The sequence below is a fragment of the Kwoniella pini genome, chromosome 5 (assembly GCF_000512605.2).
Source record: "Kwoniella pini CBS 10737 chromosome 5, complete sequence".
Classification (NCBI taxonomy): Eukaryota; Fungi; Basidiomycota; class Tremellomycetes; order Tremellales; family Cryptococcaceae; genus Kwoniella; species Kwoniella pini.
This window is the reverse complement of record NC_091720.1, coordinates 406,054-422,643: the sequence shown is the minus strand read 5'-3', so window position 1 is coordinate 422,643 and position 16,590 is coordinate 406,054. Positions and strand designations below refer to the sequence as shown.

Below are 16,590 nucleotides of genomic sequence, written 5' to 3'. Positions count from 1 at the left end.
TACAAGTAGAAGTTTCATATGCGGATGTCATGCATTTTCATAATTATGAGGTGTGATGTGAATATATCTAAATATCCTATAAGTAATGTACAACTAAGAATCTATCGTTCTAATTCAAATAAGAAAAAATTCATTATGATCCATTCGAAAATAACCGTAACATGAAATGAGATTTTACTTATTCAACCAATTGAAAAATAGTTGTAGGATTAGGCCAATCTTGTAAATTTAAAAATTTACATTTAACTTGTTCACCAATTTTCCAATTTTTATTTTTTTGAGTGGTAGGATGTAATAATTTACTTTGTATTCCTAATGAATCAATTAAAATTGGTGTTAAATCACCTAATAAATTACTAGAATTTTCACTTGATCCAATAATTTTAGCTAAAAATAAATCATTTTTTAAATCAACTAATTTTTCTTCTTCTTTTTTATTTTCAGATACATTATTAAATAAAAGATTTTGTTGAAATTTTTTAATTTGCCAATATTTATTAGAATTTATACTTGATCTTTTTGTTCTTTTTATACCTTCCTCTGACCTTTTAATTAAATTAATAATTTCTTCTTTATTAAATCCTTTATTCATTATTGTTGTTGTTGATGATGATGATAAATTGGATTGTTTGAATAAATAAGATTTGATTTGATAATGGATTAAAAAATCATCAAATCTTCTTAAAGGTGAAGTTGATCTGATATAACCTTGATCTAATTTATCAAAACCCATTATCCAATGTTGAATTGGTTTAATATCAATAAATCCACTAGGTCTATACCAATCATTACCCATCATTTTTAAAGGATCAATTTGACCTGTTCCATTTTCACGTAAAGACAATAAATTTTCAATTGTACCTGCTTCAGGTGTAAGTGGTTTTGGTGCAATTGATCCACGATATATTACTGGAATATCCCTTTCACTACAGAATGCAGCGGCAATTCTTCCTGCAATGATCATAAATTCTGCTACTACTCCTGCAGCATTTAATCCACCTAATAAACCTTGAGAGACTTTATAATCTAGACTCATTGAGCCGGAAAAGATTCTTGGTGAGCCAGGGAGAGAAGATGAGTCAAATAGATTAGCAGCAGGGGAAGATGGTTTATTAAGTAGATTTACTGTTGCAGATGGCAATGACCATTCGAATCCTGCGTTGGCGTATCTTCTCGCTCGATGGCTTCTAGCCAGTTCAAGCAATGATTGCAGGTCTTCAATATCGGCCTCCTCGATATTTGACTTATTGTCACTTGGTTCTTCAACAAATCTGGACGGTCCGTCGAATGGTCTTGTCGATTTTGATGTCGGCAGGTTCAAAGCTCGATCGACAGATTGGTAAGTGACAACTCTCGGTTTTTTGATCCAGCCCATCCTCACTTTCGTTTCATCAACTTCTCCTTTCAAATTTAGCTTAGCTGAAAAAGTCATTGTACCTTGAGCACCATGATTATCTTTTACGTCAGCACCAAGAGAAAGTTCCTTCATAATCACTTCAAGGGGGAAAAGAGGTTTATTGCCTTCAGGTAAATAGGTTGAGCTTCCTCTTACAGAAGCTTGTTGAGCTAAAGGATGATTTGGCGGTATATATCTGGTGGGATCAGCAACATGTATATGTACCCAAACATCATCCGAATTCGGTATTCGTTCTAAAGCTATTCCATCATCTAATTCCGATGCTGTTGGGTCATCAATTACGTATACTCGATGAGAAGTGAAATCTTCTCTCAAAGAATCTAATTCATTCCCTTTCAACAGGTCTTCTTCTCCTCGTACTGACGATCCACTGATATTGGACATTATCATTGATCGATTCTCAGTCTCTGTCAATTTTGACATCTCTAGACTATCCCAAGGTAAAATGACTCCTAAATCGGATAAAAGTCTTGCTAAAGCTCCTCGATCAACAGCTTCATCTCCATTAGGTATAAACAACCTCGCAATTGATAATGCAAGTGGAAAGGACGGCGGTACTTGTGTTGAACGGGTTTCTACTAGAGGTGATAGCAGTATTGAGATGAATTCCTGATCTTTCTTGGACCAATCGGGCAAATCATCTTTCTCTTCTTGCAAATCATTTTCGGCGGTTTTATCTCTAATACTTTGAGCTAAAGTGACCACTTTCTTTGCCTTCTTTACGAACGCCATCAATTCAGCATCAGCTCCCTCAGAGCTCTTCATATTCAGCGATCCATCGACTCCTTGTTGAACAGTCTGTAAAAGGCGTCTTTCCGATCTGGATCTAACAATAAAATTACCAGACAACCACATATCACCTTGATCCGCCGTGAAAAGATCCGGCCGACGCATTAAAAGGGTATGAGCAGCATAAGCAGGTAAAGTATTAGGTTTTATTTCGATTTTCTTGGCAATCTCACTTGATTGAGGGTTCTTAGGGTTCAAAATATATTCTGCAGCTTGAATAGCAGTTATACTGGTTCTAACGTTTTCGTCTTTACCTTCTATTGGTGCGAAATGGTTCCATACCGCTTCAACGCCACCTGATTCACCACCATTGACAATCGTTCCTGCAGTCAATCTTCCACACATCTTCTCCGTCTCCCGATGTACTTTTCTAAGGACCATAGCTACCTTTCTTCTGGCAGATAACATTTCAGGGGAAGGTTGAACACTTTCTTCACCTAATCCTGATTTTGATTCTGATTGAGCCAAAGCTTCCAGTAATTCTGGAGACCAGCATTGAGATGCTAAAGATGGTGAAATGAGTGAAGAAGGCATAACAAATTGTACATCATGTGAAGATATTGGCCAAATTTCTCCACTTGAACGAAGGATTAAAAGACGTTGTTTTCCTGCTAATGTGATTGAAGCTAATATCAAACCTATCATAGTATGACCGGATCTAAATGAGAATCATCAAATATTAGCTCAGTCATCTAATTTGTCATCTGAGAAACAAATAATCACTTAACATGACAGAAATAAAAAGGAATTACTCACCTTCGACATTCAACTACTCTACCACTTTCAAGTCCAATTTGATCTTCTCCAATTTCAGCTTCTAACCAATCTTCTCCAATTTCCTGACTTGAATCAGTTGAAAAATATGCTCGTCTTTCATTACTTTGACCTTCTGCTACACTATAATCTACTAATCTTTCTTTAACAGTAGTGTTTTCTAATGGAGGCAAATTCTTATAAGCTTCTGGATCAACTTTAGATCTTTTTTTAGGTGGTGTAGCTGGTTTAGAAGGTATTTTAGGTTTTTTCCAATTTGATTCTGGTCCATAAAGAAATTCAAATGTTTTACGATTCTTAATTTGACTTTTATTATGAAACGATGAACTTGACGTTGACGTTGAGGTTGATGAAGATGGATCTGAGGGAATTTGTACATTATTATAAATTATTTCTGAATTTGATAATTTCGTAGAAGTGTTTAAGCTTCGCCGTATTAAATTGGAAGAACTTCTTGTAGGTCTTAAACATATCGAAGCCATCTTTGAAAACCCCCTAGCTCTCACAGTTTTGTCTTGTTACAAGAAACGCATTAAGATCGATCGATAATAATCATCATCTATCTATCAAGGAATAATTGGGAAATCTCGAAATCGTTCGTATACAATGACAAGTCACGTGACTTCAATCTCGTTATTACATCGGCGCCGCGAAGTTGAGTGAGCTTGAGACAATTGTCATCGTCAAATCCTGATCTAAACTCATCATTCTCTCCTTTATACCCTACGACTTGTTCATTTCATTTAAACATAGCCTCTATCTCGACTCAAATACGCTCTATCGACTTCCGAACACGATGTCATTCTTTCACATCGTTATCGTCGCAGCCGTTGTAGCTGCCATAGCCGCTGTTGCTTGGTTCGTCATGCCAAAAGGCAAGAATCAAACGTAAGTTCAGTGTATCTGCTAGTACCGTTGATTCTAAAGCTGATTTTATGCATATTCAGTTTACTTCGAACAGCTGTTCTTCTCACTCTTACTTGTTGCTATCTTATGTATGTTCTGTTTCCACACCTAAGTGGGGCATGTCAGCAGCTCAAATTTAAATCTTCTCAATTAGGTGGGCTATCACATATCTCGCTCAATTACATCCTCTCATCAGTAAGTGGTAGTAATTTCGTCAAAAAGCATATCATTAATGATAGTAGATAACTGACTGTTCTTGATCTTTTATAGAACCTCGGCGATCAGATCTACGTTCAGAATATTAAATACGATATCCGATCCTCCTACATCCTTATACCTTACGAATACATAACATGCATGTTGTACAAATCCACGGCAATCAATCATATCAACATGAATGTAAACTTGAAATTGTAATCACAGAGCTTTTCGTACAGATTCATTGTCCCTCAATTACTTTCTATCTCAATCTCTATTATGGGCATCTCCTTACTCGAGTGGGGATAAGCTGGAGAAATGCAGAACGCAAAAGTCGCGATCCCAGTTGCTACCCTGTTGGCCAGAAGGCCCACTAATCCTGTTTTCCGGTAAGCTCGAACCATCATTACCCTGATTTGCAGTATTAAAAGATGCAAGAATCCATAAAGAAAAAATATAAAGATACCGAAGAATGCTCCGTGAGATGAAGTGATAGCAATATGATTGGAAACTTGAGCTTATAATTATATTACTTACTCACAAATTCTCAACAATATGTCAATACTGCTGAATCACCTTTCATCCCAATATCTACTATATCATGAATATTTCACTCAGTTTGAAATTTTCGACGAATTTCAAACTGTCAAACAGAATTCAAAGCCAACCTTGGATATAAGAAGATCTAAATGAATAAAGCTAAGAAAAATGGATGTTTTGACTGAATTCATTCTTTCGTTCCGCTTTTTTTCTGGATTTGAACGAGATAATCAGGTGATTCAGAGGTTAAAAATGAATTTCTCCATCTCCTTACTCACTGAAGCTCAACTTCATAATGAGGTTTAGAATTAAGATAATTATTTTGAATTGCATACTCTTACAGTGATAAACATGCTATAAAAATTAGGAAAGTTAAAATAGTAAGAATGCTTTGATTCGATATACAAAATTAAGAGTTAGTGATGAAAATAGTAAAGATCATAAAGGTTAATTGTAGAATGGCAAATAAGAAACGTGATTGATATTAAGTCAAAGAGGATAAAATACAAATATTACCAAAATAATGTTGATTCACTGTTTATCAGGGGATTTTTATTAGATGCTCGATCTATAAATTATGATACGTATAGTACGACTTGATATATAACCAAAGTCCCTCATGAAGACTAAGGTTTAGTGAAGTCATCTTTCATCCTCTCAAATACGGAATACGATTGAGATTCAGCCTTTGGCTAGGTTGAGCGGAGTTTATATAGAAATCAATTTATCTCTCGTCCCTTTGCATATTCGACCTTAGATTGCGAAACGAATCTCAATCCAATATTACCCTCGTAAACTGCGATTCTCATATCTCATATATGAAATGTTCAAATCCAAGAACAGTAAAACAATTGGGATCTTCGAAAGATGTCGTTCGCGGGTTCCGTGATTTCGGGCAAGAAGACGTTCTATTCATAGCTTGCTTTTAAATTAATATGAGATGTAACAGATGTTACTCTCAGCTACACGAGGCAGTGCATGTAGAGAGACACATTAAGGTTGTAGGTTATGTGAATGTATGTTATTTCATTGAGGCATAAATTGGATATTGAAATTTTTCACTCTCTAGATCACCCGCTTCCTCGGTTCTCCATCTGAAGCTCTTTTTCATCAGATTAAATGTCCAGCTCTAATCAATTGACAAGTAAGATTAAGCTGGAAGTTCGAATTTTTGGCCTCTCAGTACCCTAAATCATATCGTCAGCTCTATGTTCAACTTCCACTTCGTATGATAGCTGGTGTCACATTTGCACAAAGCGATCAACTTACTTTGTTACATACTGAACCAAGCATCATATCAGCCTTAAAGTCTTTGACACATGTAAAGTTCGATTAACTCACGATGTATCCAAAGTCTGCATAAATTCCTGTTTGAATCAATCCTGCTACTACTGCAATAGGGTCAAATGCACCTTCTGTGAAATATCTGAAAACATGAAAGTCATTGAATCAGCCATCAAGCCACTTTCCCACTTAGCAAGGAAGCGACATATCGTAACTCACCTGTACATCCAATTAGGTATATATAAACCCCGATACAATCCCAAAGCAGCAAGGTAATGTGTAGTGATGGTTTCAGCTTCACCTGTTCGTTGTAACATGAATAATTGAGGTAAGATGGCGACTGATTCCAACCAAATTGAGAATGCCCAAGTGAGTTCGAAAGGAGAATACGAATAATTGAAAAGGAGAGCTAAGATAGCTACAGGAGGAAGTAGGTAGGTGAGCTTGAAAGTATCCAATGAGGCATCATGTGTAGGTCTAGAACGTCAAATCATTCAATCAGCACCTTTCAGGAAAAGCACCCATAACGTTTTCACCGCTTTCAAGCTCAATTATAGACTTACCTGAATTTAACTTTCATTAAGAATAAAGTATAACCAGTTGATCCAATGAAGAATAATTTCATTATTGTATTATATAATGAAACGTATGGTCCGGTTAACAAATCAACATAACGAGTAAGGAATACTGTTAGATATAAAGCTTGTGTTTTGAATGAGATACCTCGACATGATCTTGACGTTTGGATTTTATGTAAGAGGATGAAAATGGATGCGAGATGCGATAAATCGCCTATATAAGGAGACTCCAGTCAGCAAATTTACAATTTAGTCTAACAAGTAACATAATCCTTCCAAATGTATACATAATCAGACTCTGACTCACCTAAAAAACGAAAGATGTTCATACTAATCAAAATATAATAGCACTATCAAGTGCTAATTACGGGAGACAAGACAGAGGTTTATGTAGGTCTAGGTAAGATCGAATTAGCTAAGTACAATCTCCCTTCTTCAATATGTCATAGCTTACTGCTCAAATCCTATACCGTTGGACAACACACTTTCTGAGTCGTCTGAAAGCTGAGAGCTGTAGGATGAAGGTAAGTTGACTTGGATTGACGCGCTCTGTAGTATATAACTGTAACTAATAATCTCAATCAGAAGTAACTCCACACATCCACGTTGAAGCTGGCTCAACAATTCACTGCGGGGAAATAAATCAACTTATAACAACGCGCTTTAAGCGATCAGCCAAGCTTCTAGGGTACAACGGCATTAAATGATATTAACCGAGTGTGGCGCATGGAATGGAATACTATATCTACTATCTTCCACGACACAATTAATTATATGATAATAATAATAATAATCGCAATGATCCAGCGTCCAAGGCCTACACTACCAACTACGCCTTCGGTCAATGGCCTATACCCTATCTCGATTCTTTCCACAAAAACATTATCTGTTGTTCTTCAACGTTCTTGTTCATACATAAATCAAGAACAAGGTGGATCAATAAGATGTAAGTTCAAGTGCACAATCGATTTATCCTATATGATCGGCAAAGCTAATACCTCATACCATCCTTTAGGTCCACCTCAAAACCATCAATCGTCTCGCAAGAGATCGATTCGATCTCTTTGCACAATTCAATTCCTGTAGCCTCAAGAATCTATGGATTGCCATTCTTATGTATGTATGACTAAAATATAAACTCAAAGGCGATATTTAATGCTCCTAAACTGACCATTGTTTTGGCTTCAACATAGCTCTTTACCCCTTACTTTACTACGCTTATTACCATAAATATGACGAATGGGTAGTATCGGAAGAGTGGACTTTTATATATTGTGTACTACTCTTTGCAGGTCACGCATTGAGTTTCTTAATAACAGCTTGGTCAAGTGGATTCAATGCTAAAGTCAGCTATACTACCGTGAGTTTGTTTCGACTGCAAGATTATCGTCGGTCCTGTGTCCTGATCTCACTCCTGGTAACAGGCAAACTCCTTGCAAGAAGCTAGTAAAATTAGAGTCATACCTAGTAAAGGTAGAGGAAAAGGCGAGATCGTGCCGCTTGATTCCAAATTGGTACGTTGACCGCTTTGACATCGCGCAGATGGAGAGAAAGTTGATAATTGCCCTTAGGCTCCTGGAGCTACTGAGCCAACTTATTCATTCATCTATCAAAGGGATACATACGTTCTCGATTGTGAGCTTCTAATCGCTATATCGTGTTGTTGACCCCGGGCTAACCCGTCGTACCTATAGCAACAACGAATTCATTTACCCCAATTCCGTATCCATGCGATTCTTCGCCACCATTATCAACTTTCCAGTCATCGAAAGGTATTCTCACTCACCCACCCACCTCGGCAAAGAACAAGCAAGTACCAAATTTAGAAGTTTTGAAATCAACGTACGGTCCAAACGAATGTCACATCCCTATTCCAAGATTTACCGAATTGTTTGCCGAACATGCTGTTGCTCCGTTCTTCGTCTTCCAGATTTTCTGTGTAGCTCTTTGGTGCTTAGATGAATATTGGTATTACTCTTTGTTTACCGCTTTCATGCTTGTGGTCTTCGAATGTACTGTCGTCTTCCAAGTAAGTTGTCGCTTTCTCCTTCCATCAGGCGCGCCCTTCTGATTGAGTTATTTTTGTTATTTTCAGCGAGTTCGAACCCTTACTGAATTCAGAACCATGAGCATAACTCCATACCCCGTTCAAACATTAAGAGATGGAAAATGGGTAGAAGTCATAAGTTCCGAACTTGTCCCCGGAGATTTGGTCAGCGTCTGTAAGCTATCTGATCACATTCTCTTCCAGACAAAGAGCTCACTTTAGTCTTCAATAGTGCGAACGAAACCTGATTCTGGTATTCCATGTGATCTCCTTCTTCTCCGAGGAACTTGCATTGTTAATGAAGCTATGTTGTCCGGTGAATCTACTCCACTGTTGAAAGAGAGTGTGGAGCTTCGTGAAGGATCAGACAAGTTGGATATGAACGGCGCAGACAGAAACAGCGTATTGTTTTCGGGTACAAAGGCTTTACAAGTGGAGAAAGCCGGTGAAGGGGGTGTGACCAGTAAGTTCTTTTCTCTCCATACCCGGCTAATTGGGGTCACTGACCTCGATGCAAAGCCCCCGATGGAGGTTGTTTAGCTGTAGTCCTAAGAACAGGTTTTGGCACTACTCAAGGTCAATTAGTACGAACTATGATCTTCTCGACCGAAAGGGTTTCCGCAAACACATTCGAGGCATTCCTCTTCATTGGTTTCCTGCTTATCTTCGCCATTGCTGCCAGTTCTTACGTTTGGGTCAATGGTGAGTAGTCGTTAAGGTTGAAATGTGCATAATAGCTAACATGACTTCAACCAGGACTCAAACGAGGAATGGCTAAAGGAAAGCTCTTATTGGATTGTGTCTTGATCATCACTTCGGTGGTTCCTCCCGAGTTGCCAATGGAGTTGTCTCTTGCAGTGAATGCCTCTTTGGTAGCTCTGCAAAAATACGGTAAGTGGCCGGCCATCCAATATGGGAACTCAGCTGACCAATGATCGAAATCATAGCCATCTTCTGCACTGAGCCTTTCAGAATCCCCTTTGCTGGTCGAGTCGATGTTTGTTGCTTCGATAAGACCGGTACTATTACCGGAGAAAATCTGGTCGTGGAGGGTATTGCCGGTGTTAAGTGAGTTGAGGTGTCCACATGAAGAAGCCGTTCGCCTGACGGTCCGCCTAGCTCTGATGATCCCAAGAAGCTTGTACCTGTCACCGAGTCTAGCAAGAATACCACTCTTACTCTTGCAGCTGCTCATGCGTTAGTGCTCTTGGAGGATGGGACCATTGTCGGTGATCCAATGGAAAAGACCACTCTTTCTGCACTTGATTGGAAGCTCACGAAAGGTACGTTAAAAGCTCTCCCGTACTCAGTCTCATAGCATAATGTATAAGCTGACAATCTGCACCTAGGCGACAATATCTCCCCCAACTCCAAGGAAGCTCCTCACAAACACCAAATCAACGTTAGAAGACGATACCAATTTTCTTCTGCCCTTAAGAGGATGTCAACTATCTCAGCTGTATCCGATTCCCAGGGCAGAAAGTGGATCGCAGCCGTCAAAGGTGCACCCGAGACTCTCAAAGCAATGTACACTACCGTTCCAGATTACTACGAGGAGACTTATAGATGGTACACTAGACGAGGTAGTCGAGTCTTGGCTTTAGGTATCAAGGAGATGAATGTCAGACCCGAACAGGTACGTCATTATTAACCGGGATAAAATCGAGCAGATCAGCTGATGACACCTGGTCAACAGATCAACACAATTCAAAGAGATGAAGTCGAATCGAAATTGACCTTTGCCGGATTCTTGGTGTTCCACTGTCCCCTCAAACCAGATGCCGTCGAAACACTCAAAATGCTGAATGACTCTTCTCATAGGGTAGGCTCCGTCTTGCGTCTCACTTGCTGACTTAGCTGACAAGTGAATTATAGTGTATCATGATTACCGGTGACAATCCTTTGACAGCCGTTCACGTTGCCAGGGATGTCGAGATTGTCGATCGGGAAACCATGATTTTGGACTTGAAGGAAGGTACAACCACTGATGGTATGTCTGCCGGTCGAAACCCACTTCTCAATCGAACAAGCTGACGTTTCGCTTAGAACTCGTGTGGAAGAATGTCGATGAAACAATAGTCATCCCCGTGAAAGCGACCGAACCATTCGACCAAAAGTTATTCGATCAATACGATATCTGCATAACCGGAGCAGCGCTAAAACAATACGAAGATCTACCATCATGGAAAGAATTATGTAAACATACATGGGTTTATGCGCGAGTTTCACCATCCCAAAAAGAATTCATTCTGTCCACCTTGCGAGATTTAGGATATATCACCTTAATGGCAGGAGACGGTACCAATGATGTTGGCGCGCTCAAGAAGGCTCATATCGGTGTAGCATTATTGGATGGATCCCCAGAGGATCTGAAAGCTATTGCTGAGCACCATAAGATGGAAAGAATGAAGAAAGTATACGAACAACAAGTTAAGATCTCAGCTAGATTCAACCAACCTCCTCCACCACCTCCACCCGCACTTCGAGATGCCTACCCTGAATTAGTCAAGACTCAACAGGAAGTAGCGGACAAGCATAAAGGTGCCAGAAAACAAAATCCAATGGAAAAGGTGAGTCGTACACTCAGTCAACGCGGTCTTTGACCAGTCTATCAAGCTGACTCTCTATTGGGTGCTAAACAGTTTGATATGGCTACCATAACTGCGAAATTATCGGAACTGGATGAAGACACTGAAGTACCACAAATCAAACTTGGTGATGCATCTTGCGCAGCTCCCTTCACCTCAAAGCTATCAAACGTATCTGCTATCACCAATATCATCCGACAAGGTAGATGTACACTGGTAGCCACTATTCAGATGTACAAGATCCTTGCTTTGAATTGTTTGATCACTGCATACTCCCTCAGTGTACAATATTTGGACGGTATCAAATTTGGTGATTACCAAGTCACGATTACGGGGATGTTGATGAGTGTCTGTTTCTTGTGTATTTCACGAGCTAAGGTGAGTTATACGTTCTCGATTCGTTCGACTTAGTGCACCTATGTTGACCCCATCTGCACGCAGCCCGTCGAAAAACTCTCAAAAGAACGACCGCTCGGAAATATCTTCAACTTCTACGTACTGCTTTCAGTCTTACTTCAATTCGCTGTCCACATCGTAGCCTTGGTATACATTACTGGTTTATCCAAATCTCTTGAAGAGTGAGTCTACTCTTTTGTGCCAAGTAATGATTGATGGTTTTGACATTAACCGATTCTTCACATTCCAGTCGAGGTGAAGTTGACTTGGAAAAGAAATTCGAGCCAACTTTGCTCAACACCGCAATCTATCTTCTTGGTCTTTCTCAACAAGTCTCAACTTTTGTATTGAATTTCCAGGGCAGACCATTCAGAGAAGGTATTCGAGAGAATCCACCTCTTTATTGGGGTTTATTGGGTGTATCCGCTGTCGCATATAGTGGAGCTACCGATTTCTTCCCAGAATTGAATAGATGGTTACAATTAGTCGAAATGACATCATCTGTAAGCTACAATTCGCAATGGAATTGTGAGATACAATTGCTAATTTATTTGAACTTTGTAGTTCAAATTCAAGCTCACTACGTCAATGGTACTTGACTTTGTAGGTTGTTGGGCAATTGAAAAATCTTGTAAAGCCTTATTCGCAAGTTTGGAACCTGCTGAATTGGTTACAAGAGGTAGAGAACGTAGAGAAAAGAGAAGAATAGAAGAAGAACGTCTTAGAGTTGAGGAAGAGAAAACCAAACTTTTGACTGAAGTTGAGAAGAAAGCTCAATAAATATAAAAAAAATGTTCCTTATGATCACTTTTCAAAGCTTGAGTGAAAAAGAGAAAAGAAGAAAGTCGCATAGAGTTATTTGATTACATAGAAATTTCATTCTCATCGGATTTTCTGTTACATGTTATAAAAAAACAATCATACCCATGCATTATCATACATTGAATAATCATTTATGAAACATTCAAATACTTGTAGATCTATTTAACTTTTAATATTGCGCAAGAGTTTAGTCGTGAGATTTTGGTGACTAACTATTACGTATGCATTTAGACGTTAATTTCCCATCCGGTCCGTGGATGAAAGGCGGAATAGAGGAGGGTTTTGAAGTGAATCTTAGATCTGAACTGAAGGTGGAAGCGGAAGTCCGTTATGAGTATGACATTACTTGTACGGTATAATAATAGTCCCGACAAAAAGTAGTTAGTCTTGGGTATTATCTAAGTTGAATGTTTTGAATATGGTATGTAATCAATTCAGGGTAAGATTTAATTTAATCTTCGATCAATTCTTTTCCCCAAAATCTCATATTCATTCTAAAAGATATGTTCATGTTTAATAACAAAATTCATCTTTTTTTAAATGATCAAACCGATTAAATCCGTGTATGAATGATATGCATTGATCATGAGTAAAGGATACTTCGTATATACAATGAGAATGCATACAATATACTACCTTATATTGTGTTTTGATTGTTAAGTTGGTTGTCAAGAGATAGTAGTGAGATTATGAAACAGCCCCAAAGAAATCAATCATAACTTACCGCAATTCAAGTGTAACTTCAGTTGACCAAAACATATTACGTCTTTCATAAAAATCCATTTTAAGCTTGATTCTTGATTTCCTACTTTATAGAAATTAATTTATCAGCCTCAGCCTTAATCTCATTGACTCCATTACTATTCCCCAATACAATAACAAAGGTCAACGTAAACGTAAACCCGACTTTCAATATTCAATTCTAGACCAAAAGGAATAATCAATATCGAGTCATCCCTTTACTCCTACAACCCATCATCATCATCTTTACAATTGCTCATACTTTCATCATCTCGTCGAGATTTAAAAACAAAGGGACAAAACAAAGAAGAAAATTACAGGTCAATTTATAAATTGCCTGTTATTTTTTTTTTAATTTTTAATTTTGAACACAATTCAATCTTCTAATAAAGCGTTATTAACGCTTTCAAAATCAATCAAACTGTCTTCTCAATCAAGTTCAACTTCAACTTCTATTAGATCTTTACATAATTCACCACCAATTTCACTTAGACCTACTTATATTTACGCTACTTCACCAAATTCTGAAGCTTCAACTTCAATAAATTCATCACAACCTAAAAGATATACACCTTTACAACCACCTAATTCTAAAAATATACATACAGCTGTAAAAGTTAATATGCCATTTCACGCTGAACCACTTAGACCTAATAAAGAGATTGATCTTGATTTAGAACATTCTATTGCTGCTCAAAAATTTCCAGATATTAAAGCTGTATTACAAGGAAATAGATGGTGGGCAAAAGAAGTTACTCAAAAACAACCTGAAGTATGGGCTGAACAAGTTAAAGGTCAAGTGAGTTTTTTATTCTCATTCATTTCATGATTAGTTGAGATGCTTTCGTGGTTTTCGGTATTGATCAAGAGCTGACAACATGATTATTACTGCTTGATCTTCTACCTTGATTCATCATTCATTCATCATCAAACCAATAAAATTCTATCATTATTACTCTTTTCCATCATCCAGGCCCCCAATTTTCTTTGGATAGGATGTGCAGACTCTAGAGTACCAGAAGTCACTATCATGGCTAGGAAACCAGGAGAGGTGTTCGTGCAGGTAAGTGCCTTCTCGGTCTAAACAAGGTCTTCATCTTTTTGCGCACATACCCCTTTCCCAATGCCCAATGCTCAATCCTCAATGTGCACCAACTATATACTACACCACTGTACGTCTTGAACAACCGCTAATCCATCGCCTCTTTCCCGCAGAGAAATGTTGCCAATCAATTCCAACCTCAAGATGATGCATCTCAAGCTTTATTGAACTATGCTATAATGAATGTCGGTGTCAACCATGGTAAGTGTCCTTCCTTTTCTTGATCGCTTTCGTTACACTTCTGCGTATACTCGTTCTCCGTGCTAAGTAAAATTGATTATAGTCATTGTCGTTGGTCATACCGGTTGCGGAGGATGTATTGCAGCATTCGATTTACCAAAACCAACTGAGGGTGAACAATTCTGTGATCCAGCTACACCTCTCACTCGATTCTTAGACCCAATCATTAGATTGAAACATTCTTTACCAGAAGGAAGCGATGTAAATGACTTGATTAGGGAAAATGTCAAATTGAGCGTAAAGAACGTAGTTAACAGTCCTGTAAGCTTTTTTCGATCACGAATATGGGTGATAATCGTATCAAGCTTCCAGAAACCATGTGAAGGGGTGATTTCGAGATTATGGCTAATTCTTGTAATTCTACCAGACAATCCAAAATGCTTGGGAGAAGTCTCGAAAGGGTGAATTCAGGAAAGTCTACGTCCATGGATGGGTAAGTGAAGCTTTCTTCGTTACTTTTCATGTCAGATTAGCTTACCAACCTTCTATCCATTTTCATAGCTCTACGACCTTTCAACTGGTCTTTTGATTGATCTTAACATCTCACAAGGTCCTGAACCTATCGTCCCTGATGAGGCTAAACCTGCTACCAATGGTAGGGCATAAGTAGGCTCCAATCTTATTAATCGATTCAGTGGTCAGCGTTATAGAATTTCCATACTTGGTATGCTTCCTGGTGGTCAATTGTAGATGTATATAGATTTGTTGCTCTCGGTCAATTTCATTCATCATTGGGTCTTTGGGGATGTGGTGTAACTGTAGTAGTAGCGAGCAATAACATATGCAACACATGTCATGTCAAGCCGAGTGATCGAGTACAAGTAGACTCTCTTTGCAATATAGATATTTGCGAAGTGAACTCTCTTACAACTGATGTCTGCCACACTGCGATTACGCTCCGATAGCCCTAAAAAGAAGCAGTAGGATACACTGGGGACTGACTAAAAAAGACTGTTCTGGTACGACAAATGCAATGCATTAGTGTTTACCTCTATTGTCATGTGAACATCTCATCAACAGACTTCCCATTTCTTTGCAAAATAGAATATCCGTCGGCTAATATTTGACATTCGGTTGTATCCGATACCGAGATAACTTTGATACGAGATAAAACCTTATATAAGCTTTGTACTTGGTCTCGTTTTTGTCTACTAACACATCATTCAATCGTCTAGAACAATCATCAAGTGGTGTATAAGGCATTCGCATTCATTTTTCCAAGTTTATCAAAAAATCATATATCAGAAATGACTGAAAATATTCAACATAATCCAAATTTCAAAATTGAAACATATAATATACCTCCAACTGATTTAATACCAAATTCAGGATGGCCATTAATTGTATATCGTGAATATTATAATTTTGAAGATGAAGATTTATCAATTAAATTTTTTGATTTATTATTAAAAAATGAATGGCAACCTAAATGGATTTATCAATATGGTAATTCACAAAGATCACATTATCATCCAACATCACATGAAGTTATGTTAGTTTTATCAGGTGAAGCAAAAATTAAATTTGGTTCAGGTGATTTAACTTCAAATATAAATGAAAGTTTAAAAAAAGGAAAATTTGAATTAGGAGGTATAATTTTAAATGCAAAAAAAGGTGATATTTTTTTATTACCTGCAGGATTATCACATAAAACTTTTAATACAAAACCTTTAAATTCATTTAAATTATTAACACCAAATGGAACTAAAACAATGACATTAGAAAGTAAAAAAAAATTAAAAGAAATTAAAGAAATTAATAAAGAAAAAGGATTTATAATGATGGGTGGATATCCTTTCAATTTTTTACCTGGTAAATTTTCTGTAGGTGGTGAAGGTGCATTAGAATTTTCAAAAGTTTGGTCAATTCCAAAACCAAATTTTGATCCTATTTTAGGTAATTCAATTTTAGGTTTAAATTATTTATGGAAAGGTAATAATGCTTTTCCAATAACAAATACAAAAATAAATAATGAAAATGAAAATGAAACTTTACCTAAAGATAAATTAGATTATTTGATACCATTTCCAGAAATTAATTCTTGGAGAGCAGATTTAGTTAATATTGATTCATTAGAGGAAAAAATCTAAATCTATGTAAATTTGACGAAATCTTTTCACAATATTTATCTGTATTTTATGAATTCCGTTCGATCAGTACCTGTTAAA

General features: G+C 37.5%; 6 protein-coding genes across 6 annotated transcripts; 4 read left to right on the top strand and 2 right to left on the bottom strand.

Moving 5' to 3' along the window:
• Positions 1-178: 178 nt before the first annotated feature.
• Positions 179-3,462, bottom strand: I206_103917 (uncharacterized protein; the record flags this gene model as incomplete). Its single annotated transcript, XM_019156240.1, has 2 exons — positions 179-2,864; positions 2,963-3,462. 2 exons carry the CDS (start codon positions 3,460-3,462, stop codon positions 179-181), a joined length of 3,186 nt encoding a protein of 1,061 aa, XP_019011198.1.
• Positions 3,463-3,776: 314 nt separating this feature from the next.
• I206_103916 (V-type proton ATPase subunit E) lies at positions 3,777-4,191 on the top strand (the record flags this gene model as incomplete). The annotated part of the gene is made up of 4 exons (XM_019156241.1): positions 3,777-3,868; positions 3,928-3,975; positions 4,041-4,081; positions 4,157-4,191. 4 exons carry the CDS (start codon positions 3,777-3,779, stop codon positions 4,189-4,191), a joined length of 216 nt encoding a protein of 71 aa, XP_019011199.1.
• A 1,583-nt stretch (positions 4,192-5,774) lies between these two features.
• I206_103915 (uncharacterized protein) lies at positions 5,775-6,533 on the bottom strand (the record flags this gene model as incomplete). The annotated part of the gene is made up of 5 exons (XM_019156242.1): positions 5,775-5,811; positions 5,894-5,904; positions 5,966-6,050; positions 6,128-6,385; positions 6,472-6,533. 5 exons carry the CDS (start codon positions 6,531-6,533, stop codon positions 5,775-5,777), a joined length of 453 nt encoding a protein of 150 aa, XP_019011200.1.
• Positions 6,534-7,284: 751 nt separating this feature from the next.
• On the top strand, positions 7,285-12,297 carry I206_103914 (uncharacterized protein; the record flags this gene model as incomplete). Its single annotated transcript, XM_019156243.1, has 20 exons — positions 7,285-7,442; positions 7,502-7,602; positions 7,680-7,846; positions 7,911-8,000; positions 8,058-8,121; positions 8,181-8,515; positions 8,582-8,708; positions 8,766-8,996; positions 9,053-9,235; positions 9,290-9,424; positions 9,481-9,601; positions 9,653-9,816; positions 9,883-10,169; positions 10,230-10,355; positions 10,409-10,523; positions 10,580-11,103; positions 11,176-11,499; positions 11,563-11,699; positions 11,768-12,020; positions 12,082-12,297. 20 exons carry the CDS (start codon positions 7,285-7,287, stop codon positions 12,295-12,297), a joined length of 3,858 nt encoding a protein of 1,285 aa, XP_019011201.1.
• A 1,405-nt stretch (positions 12,298-13,702) lies between these two features.
• On the top strand, positions 13,703-15,028 carry I206_103913 (uncharacterized protein; the record flags this gene model as incomplete). Its single annotated transcript, XM_019156244.2, has 6 exons — positions 13,703-13,879; positions 14,054-14,143; positions 14,296-14,383; positions 14,466-14,683; positions 14,790-14,855; positions 14,924-15,028. The coding sequence occupies 6 exons, from the start codon at positions 13,703-13,705 to the stop codon at positions 15,026-15,028; spliced, it is 744 nt and encodes a 247-aa protein (XP_019011202.2).
• A 641-nt stretch (positions 15,029-15,669) lies between these two features.
• Positions 15,670-16,512, top strand: I206_103912 (uncharacterized protein; the record flags this gene model as incomplete). Its single annotated transcript, XM_019156245.1, has 1 exon — positions 15,670-16,512. One exon carries the CDS (start codon positions 15,670-15,672, stop codon positions 16,510-16,512), a length of 843 nt encoding a protein of 280 aa, XP_019011203.1.
• Positions 16,513-16,590: the final 78 nt, after the last annotated feature.